We start from the raw sequence: 17,114 nt of genomic DNA on the forward strand, positions 1-17,114 counted from the left end.
ATGTGAATTGCCCCCTAAAATGCGTCATCTAAAATTTTAATAACTTTATTTAAAAAAAAAAAAAAGACATAACAATTGCTATCAAAATCCAAAAAAACAAAGCTACAACAGAGTCTGGTAAAGTCCTTTCCCAGCTGAGTTTCACTGACATCAGCAAAATGAAAAGAGTCTAGCTTTCAGTCTCCAGAACACAAAAGAGAGAAGGGAAGAAGAGCTCAAAAGGTAGGAATATCAACAGGCAAAAGCTAATAATAATTAAACATGTGATACTAGTTCAGACTATTCTTCAGCTTTTGGCAGTTTACATAGAACTTCCATAAAGCAGGAGCGTGTAAAAATGGATTTTTCTAGTGAACTAACTGCAGGAATGAGATGCTCAAAGTATAACCTACTGGAAAACATTGGGTGTATGCAGGACCCAAGTCTAAACCCAAGGCCCGTTACACTGGACACGTGTAAGCTTGCAACACATTTCTGTGTTCCTCTCTCCTTGCTCCTCTCCTCAGCTCCAGTTTATTTTCATTGCCAGAAAAGTCTGATGGAAAAAGCTTTATATACTGAGACAACGAACATAGAAGAACTAGCTTTCTCAGAAGCTAACATCTTCAAAACAAGCAGATTAATGTGAAGATATATTAAACAAAACTGGGTATCAATGTATGGAAGACCAGCTGAAAGAATGAAGTTACAAAAGCCAGTGGTTTATCACACATCAACTGCCAAGTCTTACTGGATAGCATGCATACTCTTCACTTCCCCTAATGAGGATGCAATTTATTAGCTTAAACTTCCATAATAAAAATTAAACCCATGAATTTGTAATGAACCAAGTGCATGTCCATGGTTATTACCACACAACTCACATTCATTAGACTGGACTAATTTGCTTGTATGCCCGAGTCCTAAATTACACTCATTAAATATATAGATATATGCATTAGAAAGCCATGTTTCCATTTAGTTTTATGGCACAATTGATGAGGCAATGCACGTTAATTACATCACTATAAACAATCATGCTTTTTTGGTAGTGGGTATTTTCGAAAACAGCCATTTATACAATGTTTTTGTTGTTTGAAAATTGGTATCTTGCTTATAGTTTGACATAGAGAGTCAGAAGTATTGCGTTAATGTGCTCCTGGAACAGTAGTGTGTAACACTATGAAGTCTGATTCTGATAGGCATTCTTACATATTAACATATAATTAAAGATAGTTCAAAATGCAGAAGTTCTATGTCAATAGTAAGTTGTAGTTTAAGGTAATGTGCTAATAAGCTTACTGCAGGACACCTTTTACAAGGCCTACTAAAGAGTACCTCCAGAAAAGAACAGGATCATGCACCTGTACAAAACAATTGTACATTCAAAGGCATTTCTTTTCCCTACACACAATTGTACATTTTGTACATTTGTTTTGTATAACTGCTATCATTGTGCTTGTGTGCACAACAGCTGAGATTTTTACAACAAATAACCAAATCTTTGATTATTGTATGTAGGATATACTACAATTTCTGTCATGATTAGTATAGTCAAAGTAAATTTGCTGACAGCTTAAGTGCAATGGAAGTTAGTTTTAATGAAAACCTTGGTGCATTGGATCAGATTCAGTGTGCAAGCAACTCCCATGGAAAACTCCAAGAACAAATGTTAGGGAAAGTTAAGCACTATTGTAAAGTAGGTCATTAAAACAAGTTTAAGTAGGTGTAAGTGGTAAGGTAATGTAAGTGACATGAATTTGGTATGCACTGGGTTTGCAAAGTGAGCAACTTGAATACCAGAAGGATACAGATGCTACTAAAAAGAAAAATAATCTACCAACTGGACTGTAACAATAATTTAATATTCTCTCATTTTCCTGATTTTACTTCTATATTGATTATTACATTAACTTAAAACATCTTGAAACGACAGTTACTAAGATTGCGCACTCATTTTACAAACAGGATAGGTTTCCTCATCTCTTCATGGAACTAATGCTTAATAATGAGGCACAATATTGATATTCATGTTTACTGAAGTTGATATCACAAAAAGGCAACATTTTGTATCTTGCACTTCCAAAAAAGTGTACCATTGCTATTTAAAGATATGTTTCAGATAAGCAAGAAGAATGCTAAATTTTCGTTCAGAACAGTATAAATACTACAGGCATCAGAGAGTCACTGTACAAATCCACTGGAGAACTATAAAATAAACTTCTGACAAAACTTTTAATCAAGTTATACTTTCTGAGTCAGTCTAATTTATAAAACCTCACCTTGGAACTCAGAAAGCAAATTCTTGACAAAGGTTTATTTTGTCTGTCTTACCTAAAACTTCTGCAGTAGCCATAATTTCACATGTGTACATTGCTGCCATAAGCCTCTGTGGTTTTGCTTGCAAAGCATAACGACAAGCTTCCTTCATGGTGGCAATCAGTTGTCCAGAGAAGGGACCGTAACAATCTGCAAGTAAAACTTCTCCCTTGTGTTTACTAATTTTCTCAGGTGATTTTGGAACACTTTGACTGCTGTCCTGGTGTTCATTCACACTGCAAACTTCATCAGTGCAACCACTTGTTAGAGTAGTATCTTCATTTTGTTTATGTTCTACGGCATCATGCTCCCCTGAATCCTGACTGCTAGTTGACAGCATCTCTCCAACTGTATTTATTTCCCATTTTTCCACTGTAAAACAAACACCCATGAGGGGTTCTTCACACATTGGACCTGAAAGCGTAGCCAGCTGAAATCCACTTACTATGCTGTTGTCAAAGTCTCTGTATTTACTTACTTCTTTCACAGCGTTCCCAAGGCACTGCCACACAGACCTTTTATAGCCCTCAAAATTATATAACAAAATATTGGGCCCACACTTCCGTGGTCCAAATGACCAGATCTGATCAACAGCATTTCTCCACTTTCTTCCCTGCAGATTTTGCTCCAACTTTTGTTTGAATTCCTTGATCCTATCCAAAGTCTTCTGATTTATCTCATGGGTTTTTTTATCTTCATTCAGAGATGTGTTGAGTTGCTCCATAGTTCGAATTAAGTCACTGTTTTCTTCAAGAAGTCGAGTTACCTCCTCGGGAAGCGGCATTGCTCTTACACTGAGAGTAGCTTGTTTATTTGGAGTAGATATTGTAACAAGCCCATCTGAATCAACCTGAATTCCTTCAGGAATTTTACTTTGGTCCTCTTTTGTTTGGTGTATGACAGCAACTTTCTGCTGTTTTCCTATTTCCTCATTCACCATATCGACTTTTGGAGGTCTTGTTATTGTCTCTCGGAATGGTATAATAGGTGCTGATACACTAATCTGTACCTTTGCAAACCTATAAAATAAAGTTGAAAAATTAGTTTAAAATTTAAAAAATACTTTTAAACTTGGGGGTGGCAGGTAGGGCAATGGCCTTAGCATGGAACAGATGTTCATGAATAAATCTGATTGCAACACAGATTACTAGATAATGCATTTCAAATTCAAGCTCTTAAAAACCTTATATACTTCAAAAAAGAAGCATTGCTTCTCATGTCTTCAGAAAGATTTGGAAAGGAACCAATGAAAATAGAAGAAAAAGCTGTGCCTCTGTATTCAAATCTTTGCACAATACTGTGCTGTCCATGTGCATGAAACTAGCACTGCAGCACAGAAGCAGAAGGAGCATTAATGTAGGGAAAAAAAGCCCCTGGTGAATTCATATTGTGATTAGTTAGTGGAAGCCTTAACCACTATTTTGCTTGCAAACCTAAAGGATCATTCATAATTGTGATCTTGTAACAAATGTAAATATACAAGGCACTACTCTGAAGGTAGAAGCAATGACTGCCTACATTGGAAAGCTTTTAAGTTGGCTGGAGGAAGGGAAGAAATTTCAAGTGAAATAGCTACTCCTGAGTATCACCAGATAGGGACGCATTCATTATAGAATTATGCCAGCTAATTATTTCCTGTATAGACTTGTCATTAGTAGCAGCCTTTTCTCTGCTATAAAGCAAAACACAATCCCTCTCCCTCACACATCCCAAGTAACTTTATATTGTACAGTAGCTTCAATGAAAATTAAGTGATAATTTTTTTTTTTTATATAAAGTTACTTATGTGAGTACAGCTTTATACAAAACTAAAACATAACTAAAAGAAACTATGGGAGATAATTAAAATAAATTGACCATTAACTACAGACAAAAATTAAACTATCAATTCTATACCAGAAAGCCCTATTATTTCAGGTCATTAAACACTTTTCAGTCTGTTAGAAGAGTTTATATTGGAAGATTCTCAAAGATAATAAAATTTCCTAACAGAAGAAAACAAATCTGTAATGCTGTGGATGAATCTTATTTTTGGACTAATAAAGAAAAGGTAAATTCAATCTTTGCCTTTAAAGGACCACAGAAAGCACAAAATAAAATGAGATACGAGATAGTAGGTAAAGATTTTGGTCTTTTTCCACACCAAAAGAAAGGAAAAAAATATTACCAATGCAGTTCAGCCTGTTATAGTTAACTATAAATAATTTGCAAGAGTGCTAGCAATTTTTAAAAGAATTAGTTTGGGTCAAGAGTTGAAAGATACAACCTAAGAAGCTTTCTTTTTTCTTTTAAGCTAAGTTGGGAAATACCCTACACAGTGAAGCAAACCTGTGTTGGAAACAAAAACATTTAGGAAAAACCAAGTACAGCAGACCACAATAAGACAAAATGACAGAAGTTTCAACAATATTGTAGTATTGGTATTTATAACAGTGATAAAATGTGATTATTAAGGAACTGATATATCGTTTGCAGCAATGCTATTAACCAACAGCAATTTTTTTTCAGATTAGTTTGTATTTATTAATTATTTGTCTTGAAGTGAGTACTCTGCAGGAAAACTTTCACTACACTTTAAAAGGTGTTTCACAGGATGAGGAAAATTAATTACTACTGATTAAAACACTCTAAAAGTAAAAGCTTCACATCTTTGAGTATGCCAATGTGTTATTTTACCACCCAGCTAGGAAGTGCCAGATTTGTTAGCTCTTTCATATATTTAACAAACAACTCTGTATTTATTCATAAAGGATCACCTGTTTTATCTTCAAGTACAACTTTATGACTTCAAAATATCCCGTGTGGTATTTTATCTGTTTACTGTAATCACAGGAGCTGAAAATTGCCAATGGTGCCATGGCAAAACCCTGTTTTTTTTCAGAACTGTGAAATGGATGCTTATTAAGTGCACATAATCAGCATCTTGTTCAAATACATTCAGGATTTAACTCAGCTGAACATACAGGAATGTTGAAAGCTACCCTTCAGATCTGGAAAATAGCCTGTATTTCTCACCTCATCTGAAGGGGAAAAACAATAGCAAAATCTCCCATGAAATACCTTGTTTGGAAATGAAACATTCCTACCACTGGTAAAATGGTAATCCTGTGTCTTCAAAGATTTGTAACAGCTTTGTCTAGCTATATAATCTATAAAAATTATATTCTACTGATAATTATCTCACTGCTACAATTACAGCCTGTGGCATAGCAAGCTAGCACCAGATCAAAGGACAATGGGTTTTGGTTTATCATTTGGGTATGAAGGTATAAAAATAATGTTTGATACTGCCATCTGAATTAGGCTCAGTTTTTAAAACACATGGAGAAAACAAGACTGTAATTGGAATGACCTGTTTCTAAGGCACAGTTGTTATTTACCTTTGTTTATACAACTTTCCTGCTAATGAATGCTTATATAGAACTATTTTATTATACACAGAGAAAGTTAGTTTTTGGATAAAGGTAAGTCACTGACCCCTGTAAAAGAGGTGCAGTTAGATTTTGATGCTGCTATAGTTTACATTCAAAACCAAAATTAACAAAAATCATGTTCCAATATGCATGACTTAAAGGATTAATTACTTACATGATTGCATGGACATCTGTGAGGCTAATACAATGCATTCAGGAACACTCATACTTCAGCTCTATCTCATTCTAAAGCTGAAATATTTTGCTGTATTCAGTTTTAGAATAGCTACTACTCTGCATCAAGCCTCAGTTTCAACTAGTACTACCTACAGCTGAAAGCTAGTAGCTGAATAGCTGCCTGCAATAAAACAACCACAACTACCACCACCTGAAGTCATAAATACTGATACCCAAGCAAACACAGCTCAAAGTAACTTATCAGTTTTAATCTATCTAATTTAAACTTTGAGAAACACCCAAAGGCTCTGTCTTTTGCACTGTGGACTACATGGACCTAGAAGCTCTAAAGCAACTTATTCAAAATACTTCACAAGTCTGGGAACAGTGATGATTAACTTCAACTCTATTTTTCTGTGATTGGTAATCTTGGTATTTATAAACCCCCTTTTATTAAACCTTGCACTAAACCTTCATATGAGGTACCATTAATTGCATCAAAAATTGCTCTAAACCAGATTATTTTAGAAGTTATTAGTCTAAACTCCAAGAAAAGTGCAACTCGAAGAAAAAAATAAAATTGAGCTAGGATTGTGTCTGGATTTTTGTTGCAACTAAGCATGAATAAAAGCTGCCAAGGGTTATTATACAGAAAATGGAAGTGAAGCACTGCTTTACTCAGGCAATCAGCATTAAGTTAACAGAAATAATTTTGTCCTTTAGTCTGACAACCACTATTATAACAGTTTCATGATATAAAGTGATGCTTTAAAGTCAGCTGAAACATTTCAGGCATATCAAATGTTGTGACTGTTGGCAAGAAAAAAGGAAGAATGATTTACTACATTTATCCGACAGACTGAAAGTTCAGAGTTGTGTATCCTTCTTAACCACTCATGAGGTCTAAGCAGGTTCATTACAACAAGAGGACTAACCAAAATTTCCTAAGTTCTGGTAAATTTTGCAGAGTGATAAAAAAGTTGCAGAGGAAAAGTAAATGTAATTGTAAGCTTTATCTCCATGGGACTTAAAACCAGGAGACCTGTCCTTTTTGCAGTTTTTCCATGTACTTGTATTATACTAAAAAAAAAAACCAACCAAAAAAAACCCCACTCCACCACCATCTTCATTCTCTTTGTTTGTCATTCTGAACAGGGCAATTTAATCCACTCATGTTAAGTATTTGCAATGCTCTTTGGACAGAAAGTTCTAAAAATTTCTATTGTAAAATGCAGAAAATAAAATGTTCAAAGTCAAAAGATCTAATTTATTACTCTATTCAAAAAGAGCTAATTAGGAAGAAAAAATAAAAATAAGTTTAGGGAAATTAAGCAGAACATCCATATTTAATCATTTAGATAAACATGGATGACCCTGATCTTTTATTTCTTTCCATGTCTCTTCACATCTTTGACAATAAGTATCACTTGAACATAATTTTCTAAATACACACTGGGAAAGCTAAAATTAAATATGTGCCTTTGAAAAAGTTTGATTAAAATCTTGACAGAGACAATTCAGTGTAGTTTCAACTCAGCAGAACTTCCTCAGTTTCTGTTATTACTCCAAAAATGTCAACTCTTCAAAACCCAGGTGACACAATGATAGATGCTAAGATCAGAATCCTGCCCCACTACTTCAAGTGTGACTTAAGTATTTTGAACAACCTTTCCCAATATTTTGGGGGAAAAACATGTGGGTCACATTTTAAGGGTATTACACGCTGTCTTGATCACTAGTTCACAATTTGCTATTCCAAACTATGTCCACTTAGAAGTTAAACATTTGTACAGAAACACACATTGAGCTAATACAACTAACATTTCAGACCACAACTTTTCCTCCTCACACTTTAATAGTTAACTGATGCAAGTTTACTACTGTCAGCACTCACATGGAATCCATGAGGCATGGTGCACGACAGGGATTCCATTCTTCACTTTTCCTTCCACAAAATGGTGACAGAAGGAAAGGACAATTCTTGTCCCACGAGCTAGTACGTAGTTTCTGCTTACGATGCTACAAGCACAGTGTGTTTATGTGCTTTGGTAGTTTGGAACACTGACAACATTTTCTTGAGGAATACAAGGAACACAAAATGGTCACTCTTGACAGTTTATAGCTCTCTTAAAAGCCAAACCAGAAAAGGTTAGGAATGTAAATATAGGGACTTCTACTAGCTGCTCACTATAATCCTATTACCCCATCATATAGCTTTTTTTTTTTGTTTTTTTTTTTTCAGGTTTTGAGCAATGCCAACAATAAAGGCATTTATACATCTTGCTATGCAAACTGCCACTGAAGACAGGTGCAACCAGTTTTGCTCTATTTAAGACATTACATTCAAGTGAGGTGTATCAATAAATAATACTATGTTTTTAAAAGAGGTAAAAATGCGTTGCACTAAGTTGTAATGAGGATAACCATTAAAGCACACAACTAATTTTACAAGTGATCCAGTCTAATTTCCATAAGAAGTGATTGTTGTCTGACATTAACCGGAATGAATATGGGTACAGAAGGAAGACAGTCAACCATACATCATCAGGTTTGCATTTTGGTTTAGAAAAAAAAATGACAGTAAATGCATGCGTACAGAAGTACCAGAAATTTTTTAGTAAATGAAGTTCTAGGAAAGGACTGTTTCAGACAACCATTCTTCTACCATTTGAAGAAACATTAGAAGATACTAAATGTACATATGCTTGCAGAAGATACTGCTCATAAGAGAGCAGATCAACACTTTAAAAAAAAAAAAAAATCAATGTGAAGAGCAAAGGAACGGGATAGAGTGTGCACATACAATTTTGGTCTTGGTGCTTTCTAATTTTTGAGAGTTCACTTATCAGACATGATTGCCCTCACAGTTTTTACTTTGTACAAATGGTACATTACATTCTTAATTGGACTCCTGAAGCTACTGCAATTTATCATTTCTACAAATTGCCCAAAAGGTGTATAAGATGTATAGAAGTGATGAGCTAGTGGCTTCTGCCCAACTGCAGGTAATTTTATAGCTACAAAGAGGTACATTTATGATCCAGTGGTAAAAATTGTTGGTGGATGAAGCTTCTATTTTATCAGAATATAAATCAAAAGATATGCATCTGACAAAGAAATACACCAGACACCTACTGAACTAAAAATATTTCTTCCTCCTTGCCCCTCTAACCTTTCTTTCAGGTCATCCAAGCAACGCTGAAGATGAACTTCTCCTGCTGTCACTAGCACATGCTCTCCTGTCTCCTGGATTAAAACTTGGACACATGGATCAGCTTGGTTTAAAAGCTTCATTCCTCTGACCAGCTGAGGCATATCACCTGGCAAAATAAGGTATTATTAACAACATAATACTGAAGAAGGAATACATGAAGTAGGATAGACTTAAAGTGAGCTACAGTAACACTCATTTTTATGGAAGGCTAAACACAAATACGTATGTTAGGAATACTCAAAAACTTTCAGCGAAGTTCCGAGGTCTTTCTGTGGGCAAATGTCTGCTTATGAGTCACAAAGAGTGGTATGGTTTAAGAGCAGCAAATGAAGACATAAGCTATACTCATAATTTGTCACCAAGAATTTATGTACTGATGATAAAATTCACATTATACAATCATAACCATGGTACACATTTGAATGGATTGCACATTTTTGTTTTACATAGTTTTACAATAGGTTTAGTATACCAAGCTAGCTATTGACTATGACTACGTTATCTTGGTTCATATATACAATTAACTCCAGCTCATGAACAGCTCATGAACAGCTCACAACTGATAAAAAAAATTGAATGTTATTGATATGAATGATTAAAAATTTCAGGATTTCTCTCCTCATTTTCCAAATTATCAAGAGATATAACCTTTCTTATTTATTACAACTGTTTAAAGTAATTTTTCAGTAAATAACTGTATTTCTTTGCAATCTTTCATGGCTAAGTGTAGCAACCTGTAAATTGCTAATGCTTAAAATGCTCCAAAGACACAAATAATAACATGATAACTTTACTGAAATAAAAGCAAAAATGATTCCATATGGATTACTTAGAAGGCATAAGAGTGAATGAAGCACAGGAAGGATTTAAACTAGCTGGAAGCCACTAAAAAGCTTTAATGCTATTACAACCTGAAAAGGGGAAAAATCAGGAATGTGAGAGCTTTTCAGTGAAACAAAACACAGCTGTCCCTAAAACAAAGGTGTTTAAAAATAGTTGCCTTAAAGTTAATGGAGCATCTACAACCACAGCTGAGTCAAATTTGGCTAGATTACATCAAAGCTATGCATAAACACCTCATGTCAGCAGCCTTTCATAATTAATACAATTTAAAAAAATTGATTATGATTCCTTTTTCTTATTTTACATATGGGGTAAAGAATACCCACAGGCTTTCTAGGAATGCATATTCATATTCAGAAGGAAGAGTGACATTAAACTTCTCATTCACTTGGAGACTATTAAAAGAAATATGATATTGTATATTTAATGCTAAGCTTGTAAGGGTGTAATAGAAAAGTATCCTTGAAAACCAGACATAAAAGTAAACAGAATGTGGAAAAAACAGAGTGTTAGTTCACATGGCCAACACAGTTGAACAAAGACTTTCAATCTTGTCAACAAATAGTTGCTAAGCTGTCCAATTGCTTTCTAAAAAACATGTGATATTAGTGTTAAAAGTATTTTGTAACTGAACAGAAAGCCAGTTATTTTGGTTCTACTAACACTACAACAACAAATGGAAATTGGGCTGAAATTCAAATATAGCCAGAGATATACTACTCTCTGGTTGGGGGTGGGGTTGGGGGAGATAGCAGTTAGAAGCAGTACTGCAAATTTGTACCACGAGCTTAATGATATAGCATAAAAGAATGTCAGCAGAAGTGAAAAACCCAAAAATATACTTATCTTCACAGTAAAGGAATATTGAACCTTTAGCATCACATAATGTCTTACTTGTGGAACAGCTAAGTCTCACCATAAAGGGCACAACAAGCTCTTCTGTATCTCCTCACCTACTGAGATATGAGCTAGCCAGCTAGAATTCACAAGGGCAATAAAGTATGGCCCTCTAGGCAACATATATATTCATTTTATACTGGGTCAATCTCTGATTCAGTGGATAGATCATAAACTAGCCAAATCACTAAGGGGGGGGAAGCTGCATTGCTACCACATTGAATTTGCGTTACCATTCCCATTCTCCTTTAAACTTACTTGGATGTTTCGGTTCAACAGCTACCCGAACAATCGGTGTAGCTTCAAAGTTGAGAGGTGTAAATGGTGGACAAGCTGGCGACGTTGACAGTGTTGCAGACTTTAGCACAAAATCTTGCAGGCCTCCTATTCCTAACAGAAATTGGAAAAAGAAAAGCGAAACAACAAAAAATCATTCACTTTCATATTAAATGAGACTAAAGACATGATCATCAAGCTAAAAAAAGCTGATTTTATTGTAATTACAAAAATCAGATTCAAAAATTCCTCACTGTTCATATAAAATAGGTTAAAATATTTGTGCATAATCTGGGTACTCAAGTCTCTGGTGTGACATTTGATATTTAGTCTCACAGTTCCCATTGCATTCCCTCTGTATTTTAAAAAGGCGTGTTTATAACTCTGAAGAACAGAAAGGACATGAGGACTTTTTTCCCTTCTAATATATCCAATCCTTTGTACAGCTCAGACTTATTTTTGGTGGTTTAAATTTAGAAAAATTTAGACTGCAAGAGCCCTCCAATGGTCATCTACTCCAAGCTCCATCCCAAAGCAGGGCTAACTTCAAAGTTAGATCAAGTTGCTCAGGGCCTTGTCCAGTCAAGTTTTAAAAACCTTTAATGATGGAGACTGGACAGCCTCTGTTGGCAACCTCCTCCAGTGCTTAATTACTCTTATTGTGAAGAATGCTTTCTTTTTTCTTCTTCCCATCCCCTCCCTCCCTTTATGCCCATTTGGGATTCCCCTGTTCTGCAACTTGAATCCTGTAAAATTTAATTTATCACATAGTAAGCTATTAATTCTAATCCTAATATATTTCATAATGCTGGCAAGTTGGAGAAAACTGAGCTTAAATTGTAGTGATAAGAAAAAATATAGAAAAAAATATTAGCTATAAATCTGCAAAATAGCTGCTGTAAATGCATATTTAGTCTTGGCTGGCTGGCTGGGACATTTAAGACAATTTGAAATTATTGCTTTCAAATTCCTAACCAACAGGACATCATTCATAATTTAGTCACGAGCTATAAAAACACTACCAGAAGTGTTTGAGTAATAAAGACAACAAATAAAGCTGATATTGATACACTCACTTTTCCTGATTCTCCTTCAATCATAAGCAATGAATATTGCAGTACTTCTAATGGAGTATAAATTAAATGCACATGTAACTTATTATGAGAAAACTGAAACCTTTAGCTCATAATCAATACCTAATTAAAAATTAAATTCGCATTTGTAGATTGCAGTATATTTGTGCTCCTTCCTCCTCATCCTCCTACATGCCCAAGTAGCGATAAGCAGAGAATTTCTTAACCCCAGCTCCCCATTATCACCGTAATACTTTTCCAGGTTCTTTTTTTGGCTTAGTCTTCTTTATTTGAGGCCAGAAACAGAGAGTCAGCTTCCACCCTATGAGATCATGAGGGAATTTAAATTCTGAAAAGCCAGTCTGCTGCAGAGTTATCATCTGCAGAATCAGGCTGTTTCTACAGCTCTGAAGGCTGAATGTCTGGCTAGTAGGATATGCCAAAACCCAAAATGTCACTATTTAAGAAAATCTGCCTCAAAATAACTGGAAGCAGAACAACATTCAACGGCTTTAAATGCAGGATAGCAGATGCTACAAAGAAAATAAATCTGTATAAACTCTGTGTTGCACCTGACCTACGACCAGCATGTATTTCCTCTTTTTCACTTATTCAACATGTGGTTTGAATGAAAAACAAATGCTGGATCATCATCACCACCAGGGACTAAGAAAAGGGATGGGTGCATTTTATTCTGATCTTCTCCAGCTGGTAAAAGGAAAATGATGTAGAGTGGGAGGTGAACAGCTTCTTTTCACAGTGTAATGTGAACCAGAGAAATCAAGTTACTAAATCTTACTTCAGATAGACTCACTCTTTTCTTAACACACATTACTGTACTCTTACTACCATAAAGAAAACAAAGCTCTCTGCTCTTTTGTTTCATGTTTGAAGGTAAAAATACATGAATTATACTAGTGTCTGGCAACAATAATACACTAAAAATAAAAAAATCTGTCAATTTTCATGAAAATCTGTTAGGCTTACAACCTGAGTGTTTCAATTGCTTAACTGTGTGAGCTAGCATAGAGCAGCGGCTAGCCCTGATGCATCTATTTAATTTACAAATTCTTAGTAACGATTGTTGGCAAAAAAATCCATAAAGATTAAAGGTTCTTGGACACTTTTTTGCATAATATGATTATGAGTAAGTAACTGTTTATGTATTTTCTGAATAATATTAGAGGAAGATGTAACATAACTAATTCCAAAGTACCACATGACATGTCAATGGAAGAATTCTAATTATGCTGATACATAAATCTTAAACCTATTTATTGTTCACCCCACTGAAATTTACACATACTACTTGAGATCACAGATCTCAGATGTGTATTAATACGTTATCTACTTGAATGGTCTTAGAAAAGGCACTCCAAAATTAAGCTTATAAATATGCCTCCCATCTTAAGATTGGTTTTGTCCTGTTCAGCCCTTGAAAAAAAGACATCATCATAACACATGCATTCTACTTCACATTTGGTTTTGTAGTACAATAATTTTCAAAAAGAAAGGAACCAAAGGTAGGAAAAAACTCCTTAAGCAAGGAAGGTGAGACAAACTACTGCTCCTTTGTTTTAGGTTAGCTTAAAGAATGAAATACTAAAAAGCATTGCAAGTATTTTTGAATAGTCATCTCTCAAAAAAACCCCCTAGTCTACAAAGTATGCAGTCTGTCACACAAATAAACATGCATGCTGGTAGACAGTTTGTTGTACATTGCTTTTATTTATTTATTTTTAAGAGAAGCTAGAGTTAGAAATGTCTATAGGAATTTTTAAACGTATTAACTTGATCAGGAAACTGCTTTTTATTAACTCTGCCTGTGGTGTGTCACCCACCTAATTTCTATACAAGAGAAAATGCTGAATTCTGACTGTTCGGGGGAGTGTGTAAACTTCAAAGACACAAGAGTTTTTAATAAACTCCTTATTAGAAATATCACATACTTTGCTATATACTGTGTAACACTACTTCTAACATTGTACTTGGTAGAAAAGCCTTTTCTTCCCAGTCTGGAACCAAATCACCTTTACAGATTTTATAACATAAGGCAAAGAGCCATATCTACTAAACAGTTACTACTGTATTTTTTTCTTGTGCATAGTCCTGTTGAGATTAAGGGGACTACAGTGTAGAGAACCACAAAGCAAGCTATCCATGATGAAAAGTCAAGCCTACCAAGGAATACCATGTAAGACTTGATGGTAAGTGTGAGACTAGATTATTTTTTCTTAAATTCATCATCTAAATGCTTTGCTAATATTTTTGTTTTGAAAAAGCATTCCAACATACTACTGGTTAATAAAGAAACAGAGTGCCTGAACTCAACTGGACTTGAATAATAATGGGCACTGAAAAATACCACTCCCCAGGGCTCTGTCTATGTGCCAAGGACTTCACTGAAAGAAAGGTAATTTTACAAAGCTTAACACTCAGATGGAAACACCCAGACAGAGTAGCATTAGTTCCACAAACTTGATACCATCTTTAAAAGAAACAGGCAGGACTTCAAATATTATGTGGAGATACAATTTTAAAAAGATTACAAATTATCTCTCTTATCCTAAAGAAGTCAATGCTACGCATAATTGTTTATCAAACTGAATTTTGCTAGCATATTTTAAGAGTATTGTCCACATTTATAGAAATGTAACCAGTTGCGTACTTTTTACATAGATTATATTCAGATTACTCTGACAAATCATTCACCGTGACCAACAATAAACATATTTCAAAGTATTAAAGTTACTATTTCAACAGTAATTGTCAATCTGTAGGTTGAAAATAAGACTTCCTCTTAACAGACAAGGAACTCATTAAAAGCCTGTGACATAATGTTAAGACCGACCTTCCAAGTTTGGTTGGTTGTCATTTGAAAGTAGACCAAATTATGGTGTGTATCAGGGAGAATTATTATACAGATGGAGATTTACAAAAGTCTTTCTTTTGTTGAGTCTCTTCTATTACTTGCCCCAGAAGATAAGAATACTAAATCAAGTATATACCTACTTGTATCACCAGCGTTTTTACCACATGACAGAAACTAAATGGTAAAAATAGATAAGAACATCACGACTGAAATTTTCAAAAGCAGTAGGAGATTTAAGACAAGTCTCCATTTACTTTTCGCCTCTATGTCTTGCTGGTAACCACTACACGTTAGACAATAATTTTGCTGCCTTTAAAGATAAAGTACACTTTTCCAGCTGAATTCAGCCATAAAGATCTGAACACATAATAGATCAGTTTCAAGATATATGTAATTAGTTTCCCTTGATGTAGAAAGATTTAGCATTTAACGTTCTTTCAAGATGCAAAAATGAAGCAGACACCACCACACAACATTTTCAATCAGATAAGGAAATAATTTAGTTTGCAGTGTGAAAATCAAACAAAGAAGAATGAAAGCTGTTTAAATTTTAACTTCTACCACTCTGTTACTAGCCTCAGCACATTAGTTCAGTGGATCTTTATCTTCTCTCACTGATGATATCACCACTTAAGAATCCTTGGCTGCTTTGGAACGGAGACATGTCAAGCTTTGGACTAACACTGTAAGGAACTAAGTAAAGCAAAAAGCTAACGTTAATCTTCCCAGTGAGGCTCTGTCCCCACTGAAATATATCACTTCTTATCAACATTGTTTGTTCAGAAAGATTAAGACTTTACAATATGCAAAGCCTCCTGGTTTAAATGCTCCATGCACTGCACTATGTATCAGTGAAGAAAGACCATGCAAGCTCATTCATAATTCATGTAAAGGAGGTGTGATGCAAACTTTTGTAAATCTATACAATCTGAAATCTTAAAACAAGCATGTGCCTTTTGTTTCAAAGGGAGTGTACAAACAGACTAAGACCTCTATAATTTTCTTTGGGCAGTAATACAAATACTTTTTTTTTTCCTCCCTAGTGAGAGACATTTGAAAAGAAATATTTTTAAAAGGTGCTTTAAAAAACACATATGAGAAAATAAATTCACAAATCCACCTTAAAAATATGATTGGCTCTTAGATGTTTCCACTTCCTCCTTAAAGCAAATAGGCTAAAAGCCAACTAAAACAAACAGAAAGGCAAAATGTATTTGCCAATAATATTAAAATAATGAAAAAAAATAATGAAAATAACTCCATATCAATAATCACTCTCCTTCAAACCTATCCACAGAATTCTCCTTTTCCTATCTACTATAAGCCTAGAAAAAGATTATACCATTAGCACACTGTTACCTATTAGGGTGACTAATATTGGTTCACTGTTTCCACGTACACTTTAAGCATCAGTGCCCATCCTTCCATTACTATCCCTAATTTAAAAAAAAAAAAAAAAAAGGGGAGGGATTTTGCAAGGGGAAACTGGCTTTTGGTAGGATCTAACTCGGTTACAATAGTATGCCTTTTATATTTGAGGAATCTTAAAATGTTTTACAAATTACTGGAATTAAATGATGGTAACTGTAGGGAGTTTGGACAAGTACCTACTATGGCTTAAGAATACCTTGTATTATACATTTATCGCCTCAGATTTTAAGCATGTTTCTCTTGAGTCTCATGGGCACTGCATAGAGACATCTGAGAGCAAAACTTGACCTTTCTGTATTAGAAACTGTTTCTGGAAGGGAAGGGAATGTAAATCACGACACAGACCACATTCTGGTTGAGATTTCATCAACTTTTTCCATAATACAGACCACATGTTAGCACAGATTGCCGGTGAGCCTCCTCTTCTCATCTGTAATTATGCACTTCCCCCTCAATTGTTCTTACTTGCTTCTGAGGCAAATGAAATTGCTTGTATGGAAAACAGAATATTGTAAAGTATGTGCATGATTTCAGCTGTTCTCAGTACTTTCCAATATTTTACAGAAAAAGTTAATTCAACATTTTCTTTTGTATTTCATTTCCTCTTTCCCAATGTGGTT

At 34.7% G+C, this 17,114-nt stretch overlaps 1 protein-coding gene across 2 annotated transcripts in view; it reads right to left on the reverse strand.

Moving 5' to 3' along the window:
- Nucleotides 1-17,114, reverse strand: part of EFL1 (elongation factor like GTPase 1) — an 80,341-nt gene that overhangs the window by 16,172 nt on the left and 47,055 nt on the right. For both annotated transcript variants that reach the window (XM_052808431.1, XM_052808432.1), the window contains exons 16-18: nt 11,101-11,232; nt 9,061-9,208; nt 2,314-3,317 (exon numbers count right to left, since the gene is read on the reverse strand). In XM_052808431.1, the coding sequence (XP_052664391.1) occupies nt 2,314-3,317; nt 9,061-9,208; nt 11,101-11,232 (1,284 nt within the window). The remainder of the gene's footprint in view (nt 1-2,313; nt 3,318-9,060; nt 9,209-11,100; nt 11,233-17,114) is intronic.

This window comes from Harpia harpyja, chromosome 14 (assembly GCF_026419915.1).
Source record: "Harpia harpyja isolate bHarHar1 chromosome 14, bHarHar1 primary haplotype, whole genome shotgun sequence".
NCBI lineage: Eukaryota > Metazoa > Chordata > Aves > Accipitriformes > Accipitridae > Harpia > Harpia harpyja.